Source organism: Procambarus clarkii, chromosome 52, assembly GCF_040958095.1.
Source record: "Procambarus clarkii isolate CNS0578487 chromosome 52, FALCON_Pclarkii_2.0, whole genome shotgun sequence".
NCBI lineage: Eukaryota > Metazoa > Arthropoda > Malacostraca > Decapoda > Cambaridae > Procambarus > Procambarus clarkii.
The window spans coordinates 32,315,228-32,333,699 of NC_091201.1; the positions used below are offsets into that span (position 1 = coordinate 32,315,228).

The 18,472-nt window shown below is 37.7% G+C and overlaps 1 protein-coding gene across 4 annotated transcripts in view; it reads left to right on the forward strand.

Annotated features, from left to right (window-relative positions):
- Nucleotides 1-700: 700 nt before the first annotated feature.
- Nucleotides 701-18,472, forward strand: part of LOC138352264 (ATP-dependent RNA helicase Ddx1-like) — a 30,252-nt gene continuing 12,480 nt past the window's right edge. The window contains exons 1-10 of one of the 4 annotated variants that reach the window (XM_069304640.1): nt 701-1,024; nt 4,664-4,786; nt 7,169-7,355; nt 8,051-8,191; nt 10,885-11,034; nt 11,146-11,282; nt 13,240-13,341; nt 14,466-14,586; nt 16,534-16,697; nt 17,944-18,042. In XM_069304640.1, the coding sequence (XP_069160741.1) occupies nt 4,736-4,786; nt 7,169-7,355; nt 8,051-8,191; nt 10,885-11,034; nt 11,146-11,282; nt 13,240-13,341; nt 14,466-14,586; nt 16,534-16,628 (984 nt within the window). In that variant the 5' untranslated portion in view covers nt 701-1,024; nt 4,664-4,735 and the 3' untranslated portion in view covers nt 16,629-16,697; nt 17,944-18,042. Of the gene's footprint in view, nt 1,025-3,203; nt 4,124-4,663; nt 4,787-7,168; nt 7,356-8,050; nt 8,192-10,884; nt 11,035-11,145; nt 11,283-13,239; nt 13,342-14,465; nt 14,587-16,533; nt 16,698-17,943; nt 18,043-18,472 lie in introns of those variants that run through there. The other 3 variants (XM_069304638.1, XM_069304639.1, XM_069304641.1) reach the window with 3 other exon arrangements.

The window sequence follows — 18,472 nt, forward strand, 5'->3', positions numbered from 1 at the left end:
AAGAGGGAAGAGCAAGTGGGGTAAGACAGATACTGGAGGAAGAGGGAAGAGCAGGTGGGGTAAGACAGATACTGGAGGAAGAGGGAAGAGCAGGTGGGGTAAGAGATACAGACCTGGGCACTGCCACATCTGTATGAGGTCATCCAATAAACTCAGCATAGTCATTACTACAGCTAGATATAGACTCGGTTACCTCAGGGAGTTTGCACTACCTGATGCGGTAGACATTATTAAATGTAAACTCTTTATCAGTAACTATTTACTTTTTTTTTTTTTTTTTTTTTTTTTTTGAGATATATACAAGAGTTTCTTATGCCACACTGTAACTGTCACAATGCAGACCAAATGGGAGACCAGTGATCAGATGAATATTACAGACTCAAGGGTAGCCTTCTCTTCTTGTATATAAATGAAAAAATAAATTCGTTTGTTTAATTCTAATGCTTGTAGGCGAGAACAGTTGTGAACGCCAGCTAGCGCACAAGTACATGAGCGCCCAAAATACTTTTACACAAAAGACATGTACAGACAGGCGTGTGGCTTCTGACTTCTTTTTTATTGATTAATATTAAATATTAGGCGCTTACCTATAATAGTTATCATTTTATACAAGTATAACTCTCACATAATAAATATAAAAAGAGTTTATCTAAAAACTGACAGAAGTGTTGTGTTTTGTGCGTTGGATCGTGTTTGTGGGCATTCGGGTGTGTTGTGTTTACGCTGGCGGGCGGCGTCCTTACCAACTCCGGATTATGTCTATTACATCACTAAACTTCATTTAATAACTATATGCCTGTTAAATAGAAGATTTTAATTGTTAATAGCATTATATTGTCGTTTTAATGTGGAACACGTACACATATGCGAAACATCGAAAGCTGGTGTCCGAAGTGGTAAAAATATTAGTGTGCGATGTTGTCAATGTACGGAGTGTCTTGTATCCAAATATTATAGCTGGTGAATCTAGTGAAGAGGAATCCTTCGTGTTAGTTATATATGCATTCTCTGCTTGAAACTTGAAGTAAATATGTGTTTGATGATAGTAGAATTAGTTTTATAATAGCAAGATATTATACCAGTAGTTATTAAGTAAATAAACACTGGTGAACATGAAATATGAGAGAAGGTGATGAGCCCTGCCTGATGGGAGCATTTACTATCACCAAATGCCCCTGTTCACCTAGTAGTAAGGGTGTACCTTAGCTATACATACCCATTTCTAATTTATTTAGTTTGGTTTTATTTTGAAATTAAATCTGGGCGAGACATAAAATAAAAATATGCTGCACAAATGATGTTAGGTAAGGAAAAGGGTAAAAATGTCAAAAACTTTATTCATTGAATACTTAAAGCTATAATTATGACTATATAGATTATTAAAAAAGAGAGAGGGAAGTAGGGGTCCAAGACCTCTTCCTGTTATACAATTTGGGTGTGGAACAAGTAATTATCAAAAGAAGGCACCATGCCGGGAAGGCTATGTAACAGTAAGGCAGTGAGGTGAGGCAGCTACTTATTTGAGAAATGCTTATTTTATTTACCTTATAAGCTGAGGCAACTTATTTTATTTGAGGAATACTCAGCTGATTCCTCTACATTTAGCATGGAACAAATTTGTGTCCAAGACCTCTTCCTGTTACTCAATTTGGCTGTGTAACCAAACTAGAAGTGCTCTACAAATCAAGGGACCCAGAATGTGGAATGACCTCCCGAATCATGTCAAAGGCTGTACCTCTCTCAACCAGTTTAAGAGTTAAACCAAGTACTGCCTAATTAACTCCATGTAACCTAACTTACCTCCTAAATGTCAACCCATGTCTTGCTATTTTTTAAACAACGCTGTTCACCAACATGTGCAATTGCTGATTTATGCTATGTTAACCCCCTTTTTGTATTTTTTATTCCTTCTTTCAACACAATTTATACCTAATCCCGATTACTATTAAGTTTTAGTCTGTTTTTTTCCCCCCACACCTTGCCCGAAATGCTATGAGTATTAGTGGCTTTAGGTATTGTATGTACTAGCTCTGCCTATAAATCCAACATTATGTTTGTAAATCAACTGTATGTACTTTTCCTGAATAAAATGTATTTATTATTTATTTTTTAATCAGTAAGTATTAAAAGAAGGCACCAAGCTGGGAATTAAGGCTATGTAGCACCATTGTGTGTAACAATAAACCAAATTTTTTTTAACAAATAATGCACCTGTATGGGAAAACAAATCCTGTCAGCTGTAAAAATATTGATGGAGTTATTTAAATGAAAAATATAATGAAAGAAATATTACTGGTTTATTTTTATCCTAACTTTTTGTACTGTACAGTATATCCAAGGAAGTGAAAAATTGAGACATAATGCACAATTTAATGAATGATTAGCATGGATTAGCAGTTCAAAAGAAATATGACTTGTATTACATATCAACATGAGATCTTAATGATCCATGGTCAACATGATTTAATAAGGATAATACAGTACTGTATTTGTAATAATACAAACTATAATTTAAAATCTTTATTACTGATTTTTTTTATTAAGATGATTAGGTATACACAGCAATGTGCTGCTACCCTATTCTATATGCCGGTCGGCCGAGCGGACAGCACGCTGGACTTGTGATCCTGTGGTCCTGGGTTCGATCCCAGGCGCCGGCGAGAAACAATGGGCAGAGTTTCTTTCACCCTATGCCCCTGTTACCTAGCAGTAAAATAGGTACCTGGGTGTTAGTCAGCTGTCACGGGCTGCTTCCTGGGGGTGGAGGCCTGGTCGAGGACCGGGCCGCGGGGACACTGAAAAGCCCCGAAATCATCTCAAGATATATGGAATATTACACAGTTTAGATAAAAAACTAGCTATAAGTTTATCTAATACTCCCATCTCACAGGATGGTTAGACATACTGTACATGGAATCAATTTAGAAAATACCAGCCTCAATACAAAAAACAAATCAACTCTGACTAAACAACTCTAAGCAATTTTCACAAGAGGTAAGCACTGAATCATGGAAACATTATATTATAATTACTCTTACCAGTTTCTACAAAACTCCTCTCAAACAATGTATTTTTAAACATGTTTAGGTATACACAGCAATGTGCTGCTTCCCTATTCTGTATAAAGGACCACACAGTGTAGATCAAAAACCAGCTACAAGCTCACCCAACATCCTCACCTCACAGGATGGCCAGTCATACATGGAATTAGGAGAGAACAAAATACTTAATGCTGATCTATTAGCCTCCACTGGCAAAATCTGGGTGCAGCACAAGAATATCTTCCAATATTCCTGAGTGTATGAAGTAATTACAGAGCTCAAAATACCTCATACCATTTGGTATGAAGTCACTGATAACAGGACAATCACAGATATAGTGTTGGAGAGTATGTTCTCTCAAGTAGGACTGAAAACAGATGTTTTTTTTCCACCGAGAGGGCTATAAACCCATGGAACCGCCTACCCGCTGAAGCCGTAAATGCCAAATTCCAGCTAAAAAATATCATTAAGACAATTGGCGGGCCCTTTAACAAGCCACTGGCTTTCTGTCCTCTTCGAGGTCACTAGATAGTTAGTGGCCCTTGGGTAAATTCAGTAAATATATACAAAAATTGTCAGCGCATCTTCCGAGCAACAAGGACAGCTACACAGTATCTCTTAGAATTACGTAGGTAAACAACAAATGTAACATATTTGTTTACTACAATGTCGGTGCTGGCTGTAGAAGTTGAAAAAACATTGTTTTACTTCGAAATCTACTAATTGTATAAGAAAATTAGACGTAAATAGGAGGCAGTAGAGCTCCGATAAGCCAGCGCTAAATCTTCAATATGAAGAATGTTGCTGCTCTCTGATTGGCCAAACGAAACACAGTAGTGACCTCTATCAGCACGCAGGTGAACCAACAATTTTCTTCCTAAGTATACCTTATTGAATCGCACCTAAGCATCTTCTTAGGGCGCACTTAGGAACCTTCGTAGCAAACCCACTTACGAAGAAATACACAGAGCTTCCTGAATCTAGGTCCAGGACGCTTGGAAGATCTTATTAATACAGGACAACTCTCTCTCCAGTCTTGCAAATTCTTTGTGTTGGATGAGGCTGATGGACTTCTTAAACAGGTAAGTTTGATTTTATCCAAGGAAAAGTACTTTTTATATTTTGGTAGTAAATATGTAGGAATACCTGATATAAATTCAAGTACTGTATCATCAGCTTGCCTTATGAATTAGAAAAAAAAACTAAGAACTCTTGACTACCTGATTTCTTGTATTAAGTCAACTACTCGTGGAACATTTACACATTTCCTTAATGTGCGTCTTTGGCTATCAGTAAATGGGCACTTGAGAGTTGGGCAACTTTTATAGATTTCATCCTGGAAAGGTTGGTCATATTTTTTAAATGACTTTAAATATACAGCTGATTTATTTATAAGGTAACTTGATGCATTACTGTATTTTGTTGACTTTCATTTATTGCATTACAATACAATACAATACAATTTTATTTAGGTAAGGTACATACATACAATAAATTTTTACAAGGATTGGTTGACTTATAGGTAGAGCTAGTACATACAATGCCTAAAGCCATTAAATTTCTTGCCATATTTTGTTTCATGTAATTACTTTATCTTGTATACAAGTGTACTGGTATTGCAGGGGCATGAGCGTCTCATCAATAACATCTACAACTCCATACCCAAAATCACATCTGAAGGCAAGAGACTCCAGATGGTGGTCTGTTCTGCCACCCTACATTCCTTTGAAGTGAAGCGCATGGCAGTAAGTTTCTGAACCCTTATTTGGTAACACTTGTTTGCTAAGGAAAATTGTGCCTTCTCAACGGTGCAATGTCTTAAGACTAAGGATTATGAATTATCTTAGATTATGGTATACTATATAATAATCAAGTGAAAATTAACAGTGAATAGCATGACTAGTGTGTTCCAAGCATATATGGAGTGGAAAGAATGTTGTCTAATGTATCAATTAGTTTCCATAAAGAATATTTTGTACAAGGGTGACATTTTATTAATGGTTAGGTATACATATTTTATATATATAATATGACATTGTGTCTTTAATACTTCAAAGTTACTTAATGCTCTCTTTTTCAATGTGGAAATACTGTAGATTGAATCATAAGTGCATGTTAGGAATTTGTGTATCAGACTTTATGAATGTAATTGCAGAAGTGGTGAAGGTGAGAGATTCAGTAGTTTAAAGCTTTACTATTCATGTTGGAAGGCTGCTGAAAATGTGTTACCTGAAAGAAATAGAAGAAAAGATAATATCATAGTAAATATAGTACAATATTTAGTATGTTGCTTTTACTATAGGCACGGTTTACATTCCACCAGTCAATTTCCTTCCCTCAGTTCTGTCTTTGCTCAATCTTATTTGCATGAAACTTTTTTCCAATTACACGCATCAAATATTTAAACGACAGATTCTAGTACTGTACTTCCTACATCACACACTCGTCATCCTTTCTACTACAGTTTGCTTCAGTTTACTCATTTTCAAGTCTTCTACTATCCACAGTAAAGCTTTCAGCTGCACAATATCTCACCCCTCGCACACTGCTACAACTCCATATGTTTCACCCAAGTATGGATGATGATGTTGATGTTCAAGATTCGCTACTTGGAACAAAAAGTCCCAAGCAGCACGGGCTATGGTGAGCCTGTAGGATGATGATGACAAAACTCTGGCATGTTACATTTCATCCACCTGCTTTAAAGCTGTCATTAAGAGCTATAGAAACTTAATTTTGAGAACCTTTCACAGAGGAGCAACATCATTACCAATTTTCCATGCAGATTTCACTTGAGGACTTTAAGGCATCAGTGCAGCTACTTCCTTCCCTCTCTTCCCTCATTTCACAACCTGTCCTCTTAAAAATGTCGCTTTTGGCCGTTTGCCCGTATGGCCGAAAGTGGACGTACAGTTATATGAAAATGAAAAAAAAAAAAATGAAAATTTGGGATTTTTTTTTTTTTTTTCAACAACAGTAAGTTAAGGGTCCTCTGGTAGGTTAGGTGGGCAGGAAATTCTCATAAAGTTTCAAAATGTTATGAAAAACGTTAATTGAAAGTCTCCTCTTCTAACCTTACCGAGTAAGCCGGACGACTCAAACAGGACAGTACGTCACTTTTGTGAGTTAATTTCATTTCAAATTACGTCCACTTTTGGCCATAGCGCGTATACGAGCGAAAAGTGACGTTATTTTTAAGAGGACGGGTTGCATATCATCCCATCTTCCTGTGAAGAGGAAGTTTGTGTTGTTGTTTTTCTGCAGTAATTGGCATCTCACAAGGAGCTCTGTATACCTACTTAAGCACTACTGTGGATCATTGCTGCTATTGATTTACTGGTGTGTGTGGTCATTCATGTTCTGTCATTGTGTTTTGTGAAAAGTATGGTTAATTTATTGTGTAATATGTGTAACAAGTTTTATCTCTTCGTATACGCCTCCATGTTTTCTTGGTGTTGATGCCTTCCAACCTTGTGAAAGTGGAACATAGTGGTAGTGGAGCAAGCTTGTCTGATATTAGACACTGAACTTAAGAATCCTGTGTGTGGATGGTGCAAGTGCATTGCACCTAACGATGCACTTGCAATGCACTATTTAAGTCAATTTAAATTATTTATTCCAGAAATATGTTGAAAAATGTTGAAATTCTGCTTGATTGTATTAAGGAGATGGAAAATGTATTTAAAGCAGATTACACTTAAAAAATGAACAGAAGTACAGTACTTGCTATATTTTGTATTTAAATGTTATTATTAACTGATAAAATAGAATTGTCTGTAAATGGTACAGTATGAATATAATGTACTGTATTGCTAATCATTGTTATGTCAGTTCTTATAGCAGATTATTTGAAAGAATTGGTAGCTACTAGTCTGTTAAATAAGGGTGTACATGTTGAAGCCAAAACTTTTATCGTATAATATTTTTTTAATTTTGGTTTTTAATTTAGTGTCTATAAATAAGAGATGTACAAAAAATTTGTAAAAAGAAGAAAAAAATAATAATTTTACCAAGAATATTTTCTTGATATTAGAGCCTCTGAATTCCAAATAGAGTACAGATATTTCAATACCTTAAAATAATTTTGCTCCGACCAGTGAATTTTACTATAGAAAAACTTTACACAGGAACGTTTGATGCACTTCCCGACCTGGGTAGATCTTAAAGGGGAAGATGCTGTGCCCGAGACTGTCCACCATGTTGTCGTAACCATTGATCCCAGAACGGATAGTAGCTGGAGCAATCTTCGTCGCCATCTGCAAACTGATGGCGTGCATGTTAAGGATGGCGTACGACCTGGGAACAATACACCTGGTAAGCAAATAAAAGTGCAAGGCTAAGCTTTACAGTTAATATTTGAGAATGTGTCTTAGTTTTTTAAAGTACTGTAAGTGTAAGTGCTTCTAATGTTTTAATTTGTTATGCTTTTCAGTTTGGTGTCCGGAATTTTTATTTAGCTTGTTCAGATATGTATTTAGATACCATTTGCCAATTTTAATGGTTTGTAATATGCTGCTTCACATTATGAGCTATGAATATTTTTTGAGGTTCACTTAAGCTGGCTTGTACTTAAGCATTAGTACCGATCGGCACGACCAGTTGGCCTGGCCCCTGCCTTCAACTAACTTCCCTACTCAGTTCTGTTGCTGTTGTTCTATTGGTGATTGCTACTTTAGTGCTCCGGTCCACCACTCAATTGCAGCGCTAATCTCATACCCTTCTAGCATTGAGATTACAGTATTATGTAGTACTCACTCTCCCAATAATGCAATACTTGATAATATTTTCCAGTAGTTAATAATAGCTTGAATTTAACATTATGATCATGAATATATAGGATTATGATTACTGTATAGCATTATTGAATTTTGAATCATGTCCAAACAAATTCCGTGACTGGTGTGATCCACTTGCACGGAGCAATTTCGGTGAGATAGGAAGCCACTGGACATCTTCCGGAAAGAGGCATTTCTTTACATTCATTGCTGTTTTGTTTTTTCTCCTTTCAGAGACATTAAGTGAGGCGGTGAAGCTGCTGAAAGGAGAGTACTGCATTAAGGCTATTGACACACACAAAATGGATCAAGCACTAATATTCTGCCGCACTAAGTTGGATTGTGACAATTTAGAGCGCTATTTTAATCAAATTGGTAGGTGTCTTGAATTTGTAAATCTTTAAATAGATTAAACCCCTACACTGTGTGCCTGTTACTTATACTAGTAACAACTCCATGGTGTGAAAAAAAAAGTTCTTTAATGTTAAAATAATCACTGAAAAATAATAATTAACATTTAGTTTACTTTGGCTGTGGTCGAAAGAAGAAATATCTCGGGCACAATTTGGAGACATTGGTGGATGAGATTACCAGGCATAAAGGTTCCCTGGGTGACATGAGTTGCCAAAAATACATTTTCATTATTTTAGTGTTACTGATTTTATTCACTGGTATTTTGCAGCTATATTATGCAACAGTGTTTAACTTAAGAAATTTCTATAATAAAACATGCAGAATATAAATACACATTTGTATCACTAATATACACACACAGTATTATATTCTATGAACAATAAAATGTGCTGGTTTTTGCTATTATCGCATTGCATACACATTCTATGTACAGTATATCTACATACACTAATATGATCCACTAATCAGTTCTGGTAGGTTATCTTAGAGATGATTTCGGGGCTTTTTAGTGTCCACGCGGTCCGGTCCTCGACCAGGCCTCCACCCCCAGGAAGCAGCCCGTGATAGCTGACTAACACCCAGGTACCTATTTTACTGTTAGGTAACAGGGGCATAGGGTGAAAGAAACACTGCCCATTGTTTCTCGCCGGCGCCCGGGATTGAACCCGGGACCACGGGATCACAAGTCCAGCGTGCTGTCCGCTCGGCCGATCAGCTCCCTTTCCGGGCGTGGTAATCTAGTAACCAGTGATTCAAATTCAGCTTAGCCCTGCATATTTTACATGAAGTTGTAACAGCACGCATTGAACATAATACATTTTATTCATATTTTGAATGCTTTTACCATAGTTTTTCAAGGGCAATGATGCATTGGGCTGTTAGTATTATTTTATTATTTATACACTGCAAACTACTACTGAATTATTGCTCAGAATGAATGTATGCAGAATGTACTATTGTACATCTAGTATTGGGACCCCTGTGCAAGAGAGATGGAACTTTCACAGATGACATCAATGACATGAGTGAAATTAACCTCTGGACTTTGAAGTAGCCATAGACAGTTCGTGCACTCTGTGCCAGGCCATGATTTCTGGAATTCCATATTCATCAAGAATGGTAACACATTATGACCTCTTGTGGTATTCAAAAGAACACCATAAGAGGTCATATTGATAAACACTTCCAAAGGATACCTAATCAACCAGGTTGTGATTTGTATGTCAGGCTGCAAGCAGCTGCATCTAACAGTCTGGTTGATCAGACCACCAACCAAGAGTCCTGTTCGGAGACCAAGCCCGCAAGGACTTTAATCCTGGGAACCAACACACGGTAGCCGTAAGGCAAGATACATGGGTATCTTGCACATACCCATGTATAATAAATACAAATACACATGTATTTGTTACAGGACTAATATGCACACTATTATATTCTTTGAACACTAATATGTATTATTTGTACAGTTATTACAATGTATATACACATAATGTGTGTATACTTACATTTTAATGCAATATTATGAACCACTAAGCAGTTCCAGTGGATGATATTCTTTTAATGTAGATACAACCACAGCATAGTCCCACATGCTCATTTGCTGCTGGCACATGACGAAGCAAAGTGCCACCTGATGCACTACAGCACTAGCCAAAACAGTGCTCTTATGAGAAACCTGGTCAATAAATCCTGAATATGAATAATTTTTCACATGTTCTTTTTCTAAAGGAGCATGAGGTCCCATTACTGATGCATAGGTGCACTAACCTGTGGCTGTGTCTCTTACTGTAAATGTCATAGCCAGCATTGGATTCACTGATATCTGAACCTTGTACACAGTCTTTAACACTGTCAGGATCATCTATATAACACGATCATTGTTAAATTAAGTTATTTCGATGTTATTAAGTGATGCTGTAGGCACAAGCTACATGGTGGTGTTGTGAACTACCACTGTATGCACCATTCATGGTCTCTTTCACTACTCAGCACCTCACAGCCAGGAGTGCCCATGATTTTTCCCCCAAGATGGCATCTGGTTACAATGCAGTCTCCGTGGTGTAGTGGTAAGACACTCGCCTGGCGTTCCGCGAGCGCTATGTCATGGGTTCGTATCCTGGCCGGGGAGGATTTACTGGGCGCAATTCCTTAACTGTAGCCTCTGTTTAACGCAACAGTAAAATGTGTACTTGGATGAAAAAACGATTCTTCGCGGCAGGGGATCGTATTCCAGGGACCATAGGATTAAGGACTTGCCCGAAACGCTACGCGTACTAGTGGCTGTACAAGAATGTAACAACTCTTGTATATATCTCAAAAAAAAAAAAAAAAAAAAAAAAAACTTGTGGTGTGAGGAAGCAGATGCAAGCCCCTCTACCTACTGGAGTTTAAAATCTTAGGCTATACATAAAATTGGTCCTTGTTGATGTATACTGCTGATGAAATGACCTTGGTTGATTAGTGAGGTTAAATATTCCTCATAATACATAGTCTCATGAAATATAGTATAATTTAAATTGAGCCTATGGAGCCCATAGAGTGGTATGAGATTAGTGCTTCATTTAATTAAAATACTGTAGTTGATTTATAGGAACATTTGTCATCCTTTATCATTGTGCTAAACTAAACCCTGACTGCCCCAAAACTTTTAACAGGAGGAGGGGCCAATAACAGAGGCAATCCATATTCGTGTGTGTGTCTCCATGGTGACCGCAAGCCTAATGAATGCAAAGCGAATCTCCAAAAATTTAAGGATGGTGGAGTGAAGTTCCTTATATGCACTGATGTAGCTGCTCGAGGAATTGGTAAGTTCTTTTCGTTGCATGCATTGGTTTTCTCTTGGGGAAATTCTCTATATTTTAAAAGATGCTTGAGGATATGAGGATATTGTTAAAACATCCAAATGTTTGCTGCAGATGTTGGAGGACTGCCATTTATAGTCAATGTGACACTGCCAGATGAGAAGAGCAACTATGTTCATCGTATTGGGCGTGTGGGTAGAGCAGAGAGAATGGGTCTAGCTATCTCCCTTGTTGCTGCTGTGCCAGAGAAGGTTAGAGTTTTAAACCAATATTTGCATTCTTTATTAACTGGTAATAGCCCCTGACTTTACATTATTTTACATTGGCTTTCGCTGTCCTTATTTTCACTATTGTAAAGATGAATTCCTTAAACCTAAGTAACCTGTGTAAAGTCTCACATGTAGACTTTTGTTGTAGCTTGGTTAATATTTAAAGAGGAAAGAATGATAATGTAATTTATGGTATGTTGCAGCTTTTTGCAACATTGAATACTTTTCCATTGGATACTCTCTTATGTGCACACTCCAAAAAACTCCTTCATATGTGACAGTTGTATGAAAGGAACAGGAAAATCTGAAGTCTCCTTACAATAGTGTCAGTCTAGAAATGACCTAAGTTTAATTGCAGGATGAGAGCTATGCTCATGGTGTCCAGTCATCCTAGTACTTTGAAGCTCTGAAACTACTGATGGTTTTGGCATCCACCACCACCTAACATGTTCCAACCATCTACCACAGTTTGCAAAAGAGAACTTCTAATATTTTTTCCATCACCTTTGTTTTCTTAGCTTAAGTCTGTGAGCTCGTGTTCTTGAAGTTGTATGGCAGGTTTCAAGAATTCCTCTGTCAATTTTATTGATTCCTGTTACAATTTTGTAGGTAGTGACCATATCACCTCTTTTCTGTCTTCTAGCTTTGGTATATTTAACCTATACCCTGATGTAAATCAATGGGCCACAGAAAATATGGTATTTAATGAAGATAAGTTCCAACTTTTTCGCTATGGAAAATAAAAAATATCAAAACGGAAACCATGTACAAAATGCAGTCAAATCATACCATAGAACATAAAAGGAATATAAAGAATTGGGGAGTAATCATGTCAGAAGATCTTACTTATAAAGAACACAATAAAGTAGCAGTCACAATTGCAAGAAAAATGACAGAACCTTTCAAACAAGAGATGCTGTACCAATGATGATACTTTTCTAGGTGCTAGTGCTTTCTAGAGTGGAATACTGTTGCACAATAACAGCCCCGTTTAAAGCTGGAAAATTGCTGACCTGGAGAGCATGCAGAGATCCTTCACTGCCAGAATTCTCTCGATAAACCATCTAAATTACAGAGACTGACTAAAAATGCCTAAATCTGTATTCTCTAGGGCACAGGCAGAAAAGATACATACTAATTTATACATGGAAAATATTAGAGCTGATTCCAGATCTGCACACAGAAATATCACACAAGACCAGAAGGCATGGCTGGATGTGCAGAATACCCTCATTGAAAAGCAGATGTGCAATAAGTATTCTGAGAGAGAACTCTATCAACATCAGAGGCCTGAGACTGTTCAACACTCTTCCACTACACATAAGGCTTTAATGGGCCTACCCTTCGCAGTGTTCAAGAAAGAACTAGATAAACACCCCCAAAGGATCCCTGATCAACCAGGCTTTGATTCGTATGTCAGGCTGCGAGCAGCCGTATCCAACAGCTGGGACACGGACTGGTTGACCAGTCCAGCAACCAGGAGGCCTGGTTGGGGACCGGGCCACGGGGAACCTTGAACCCCAGTAGCCAATTAATTGGTAGCCTCTCCTAGTAGTTCTTGGTTCTCAGTTCTGGAAGCCATTTAGCTGCATGTCTTTACATTTTTTCCAGTTAATTGCTGTACTTTTCAAGATGAGCTCAATGCTACTGCATAATTCAATTTGGTCTCCCGAAGGTCGTGAACAAGTTCTTTAATATTTGTCATGCATGTATTTATAAGTGAATCTGAAATTGGAAATTGCAGAACATGCTCCTCACACAATGTTCTTTGTGATCCTGTTGTCTTATAACCAATCTCTAATCAGACTTCGGAAGAACATCCTTGAAATAACACGTTCCTTGACATTCCTGATAAGTCTTTCACGAGGTTCAGTATTAAAGGCCAAGGGATAAATTTAAAAATAGAGTATCAATTTTGTATATTCTTCTCTTGTTTCAGGTGTGGTACCATGGAGAGTGGTGTTCAACTCGTGGGCGTAACTGTTTTAACACGCGGTTGACAACGGAAGGTGGTTGTTGCGTTTGGTACAACGAACCACAGGTTAGTCCTCAAGAGATTTTTTTGTCGTATTTATCTTTCACATTTGATATATATAGAACATCATTGCCTACTTAAAGATTTGAAAGGCTCTAGTCTAAAACTGATACAGTATTAAAAAAAATATTAGAGCCTAAAAGTGATAAATTCTGATTAGGAAGTAAAGTACTTGTATGTCTCTGGCGCTTCCCCTTAGTGATGCAAGTGCACCAGGTGATTAACAGCTTTTGTAATTTGAATGTGTTTTTTCCTCCTATTTTGAATCTCTTCTTTTTTTTCTTCTTTTTTCCTCACTTTAACTCCCAGTGTATGTGTCCCCCCTATTCCTAAAATATGTATTAACAGTAAATAACTTCTTCATGGCACAAATTCTTCAATCTACATACTTCTGCAGCACCAATAATGCCAATTACATTATCTCAGAGGCCTCTTTACTGTATTTCAAATCACTCCTTACAGATATTCTGTAGCTTCTGGGTGTCATACTGATCTTATTCTTCAAGCTATCTGAATAAACTTTGGCTTCTCTCTCTGCAGTGTAAACGGCACCCTTTACTCTTTCAAACATAAATTTAATTACATGTGCCTAGGAGGCAAAGTTACTGTAGGTAAGAATCGGTAATAAAATGCCATATTTTAGATTTAGGAACCATTTATTGCTTTGAAATTGAAATAAGTTTATTGAGGTAAAATACACACAAAGGGATGAGGTAGCTCAAGCTATTCTCACCCCGTTCAGTACATCGTGTTAATACATACATACACACATCACAAGCAATAAACGTATTACCGAACATTCTGAGAGATAAACATATACATTTCCTCCTCTACACAAGTAATTTATTGCTTTAGAAAAGCCAGAATAAAGAATTAATGATTGGAAGAAATTGGCAAGATTAGGCAGTGTTTGTTCATATGAGTATAGTAGGGTAGTGACAGATGTATACAATGGAAAAATACCAGTATAATATTACCTTTCAAGAGCCTCGGTCCATCACTACATTGAGAATCACATTTTACACTGAAGTGCATTCAAAATATTTTGTTTATAATGTGAATTAAATGTTAGGCTGTGACTGACACCCTTGTTATTTCACTAGTGATCTTTTTCTTATCTGAACCACTAGTACCTAGCTGATATTGAAGAGCACTTGGGAGTGACCATCCAGCAGGTCGATCAAGAAATGAAAGTTCCAGTTGATGAATTTGATGGCAAAGTGATTTATGGTGAAAAGAGAGCCAATGTTGGTAAGTTTTCTTAATAGTGTTTAAAATTTATGTGCAGTACACTATTTGTTCTTATTCTGTATGGAGAATGTTGTCACGACACACTATACTCCCAGTTGTTCCATGTTCTTTTCTGCATGCACTTTTGTAGCTCTTGCTGCTTGTTTTTCACACTGATGTGCTTACTGTCACAGTGCTCAACCATTCCTGTCATTGGTGTTTGTTATTACAAGCATGCTTTTAATTACTGTGGCTACAGAAGTGGCACAATTTTGTGCCAAAGTTTAAAGTGCTCAAGTTATTAATGCCTGAAAATGCCTTCTTGTGATAAGGTTCTACATGATGCTGCTCCCTAGGTGTTAGTTCTTTAGTAGAACAAGGGATGAAATTAGCAAATAAATGATTATGCATTTCTATCTTTATTGGAACTAGAAGGTTTATTCAAGGGTAAACATCACTAAAGCAGTACAGCTACATGCTATTTATTCGGAAGGAAAATATGTACCTATATTTAAGTATTATTGCTACACATATTAACTGTAAAACAGAACCAGGCCTTTTTTATAAATTTATTAAGAGCAAGCTGCATTTAAAAGATTAAATCCAGAGATTGAAAATAGGGAACAAATACAGAGGGAATGAAAAAAAAGTATGAAACATTAAATGAACAGTTCCAATGTGTGTGTACTCGCCTAGTTGTGCTTGTGAGGGGTTGAGCTCTGGCTCTTTGGTCCCGCCTCTTAACTGTCAGTCAACTGGTGTACAGATTCCTGAGCCTACTGGGCTCTATCATATCTACATTTGAACCTGTGTATGGAGTCTGCCTCCACCACATCACTGCCTAATGCATTACATCTGTTAACTACTGACGCATGGTGATCGCACCTCAGTTTACCAGTGTCTCCTGCCTAGTAACTATCGCGCCTGAATTCTTTATAAAGCATTACATTTGTTTTGGGATTTTTGGCTATTTGAACATAAAATTTGTTATTATATATCTTGCTATGAGTCCCAAGAAAGCCAGTGGTAAGGTTCAAGCCAAGAAAACACAAGTGAGAATGACCATAGAGGAAAAACAAGAGAGCATTCATAAACATCAAAACGGTGCACAGGTTGTTGAACTAGCTAGGCAGTACAACAAATCTGTCAACAATATGCACTGTACTTGCTAAGAAAAAGGACATTATGAGCGTTAAAGTGGCAAAAGGCATCTTGAGGTTATCTTGAGATGATTTCGGGGCTTTTAGTGTCCCGGTGGCCCGGTCCTCGACCAGGTCTCCACCCCCAGGAAGCAGCCCGTGACAGCTGACTAACACCCAGGTACCTATTTTACTGCTAGGTAACAGGGGCATAGGGTGAAAGAAACTCTGCCCATTGTTTCTCGCCGGCACCTGGGATCGAACCCAGGACCACAGGATCACAAGTCCAGCGTGCTGTCCGCTCGGCCGACCGGCTCCCCTGTGGCATATCAACAATCCCGAAACAAAGAACACACACTTGAGGATGTTGAAAAGTTTTTATTAATTTGGATACACAACAAAGAGTTAGCAGGTGATAGCATTTCAGAGGCCATCATTTGTGAGAAACCAAGGCATTTGCATGAAGACCTTTTAAAGAAAACCCCTGGAACGAGGGGGAAAAAGATGAATCAAGTTTGAAAATGTGAAAAGTTTGTGTGATAATAGAGCCTCGTGGAAAACTTTTGCTGTGGTCATTACCTGGTGGAATGCACCCAGGATGGAGTATCAGGGCTATACATCTTTTAAATCATAAAAGTAATAAACATTTCCCATCAACCTTACAAACCATATTAACCTATTTTCATGTATTTCCCCCATGTGCATTTTAACAAAGTTACTAAATTGCCTTTATCATTCTGTAAAATTTCAATTACAGATTACTGTATATAATTTTGTTAGTATAAATGGACTGAATATTCTGAAATCACTATTAATTTTACAATTTCAGATTCAAAGGTGGTCTGGACACCTAATTTGGTCAGACAGGTGAAGAGAGCATTTAGGATAGTTCGAAGAGATGAAGATGGTCACAATTGTGTTTGAAGAGGCAAACACCCCCCTTTGCTCCTGAAATGATGTTCATCCTATTGACCCCTGCACACCTAACACAAGGTAGGTTGAAAACTCCTCCTTCATGTCATTGGTTCATTAGCCAAAAACTTAGGGCCCATGCAGGAATATCCCTAAAAAAAAAAAAGTGGCCCCAACAATGCATCCTCCAAGTTTGGAGGATGAGCAGGAGCATTGTCGAGAAGCAGGCCCTTTAGTGTCAAACTTTTCTCTTGCAGATATTTTTTGATGGCAGGGCAAACCACTCTACATCACAGTTTTTCTGCACGTTATATATTTTTTAAAACTCTTGGATTTTCGGTATGATACACGGGCAAGGGTTTAATTTTCAAATCGCCACACAGCACAAGAGTTAGCCTATCCTGACACAAGTTAGCCCAAGTTAGCTTGTGTCCGGGCAGTGACGTCTCCTCTTGGGTAATGTATGTCCTCTTCGGCAATTTTTTCCAGAATAGCCATGTCTCCTCACAATTAAACACTTGTTGTGGAATATATCCATCAATACAGTATCTACAAAATCTTTAAAATCACAAACAAATCTTTCAGCCCCTACTTTGTCTGAGCTGGCACCCTCACCATGCCTCACAACACTATGAATACCACGTCTTTTTTCAAAATTTCTCAAACCATCCCCTACTCACCTTAAACTCTTTCATATCTGCAAAACTCGTTCTAGGGGTTTTCTTTATAAGATCTTGCATGAAGATTTCATTGTTGACCAAACCACACACTGGAAATTGAATAGACGACGACATTTCGATCCGTCCTGGACCATTATAAAGTCGATTGTGATGAGATGAGGGAAGCAAGAGCATTAAGTAGGCAAGAGAGAGAGGTGAGGAGATGGCAAGTATGTACGTATGTACATGAATAAAACATGTACATACTTATACGTAACGTGTGTAAATAGTGTAATAAACACAATAACAGTATTTTGGGAGGAGGAATGTTGGCGAGTAATGTTTTGGAGGAGGGAGGGAGGACTGGCAGGGTGTGGCAGCTCACTCATGTTTTTTGGGCTCACCATACCAACATAGTGGATCGTTATGGTGAATACATACGTAGATGGGTATATACAATGTGTGTATATAGTGTAATAACAGCAAAAACACTGTTTGATTGTAGAATATGTCGCATATATGAGGCCCATAATTTTGAGCATAGCAATGTTCTATACTTTGAATTATATAAATTCCACAAATTACACACTTTTAAATAATATTACAGCAAAAAAAAGGAAGAAATGAATGAGAAACTTCAAAATAATTGCGCAACATTTTATTCGCAGCAACTGCCGTCGCACGGGGTGGCGGGGCCGACAGACCCCCATCGCTCCAACGCTCAGCGCCCATAATTTGCTCAACTTCCCAGCTCCATCGCAGCTAAAGTAAGTCACATACAATATTTTTTGTTTAGTTTCCCCGTGATCAGACTCTACATTTTAACAATATAAGAAGAGAAAAAATTTTTTGGGAAAGAATTTATTTCTTGTGCACCAGGGTGTTATTTGGAGACAGAGCAGTTCAGTGGTTAACTACTAAAATTTTTTTCTCCCACACACGCACCCCCCTAGGAAGCAGCCTGTAACAGCTAACTCCCAGATACCTATTTACTGTTAGGTAACAGGGTCATCCCCTTTTGTACAAAGAATCTGCTAAAGCTTTTAGGGCTAATCTTTGACACTCGTTTGTCTTTGTCGCCCCATATTTTTTACGTCCGAGTTGAATGCTCTAAGGCCCTTAACTAACTTTAGGTCATGTCCCATACTTCTTGGGGAGCTAATCGACACTGCTCCTCTCTTTACATTCCTCTCTCGT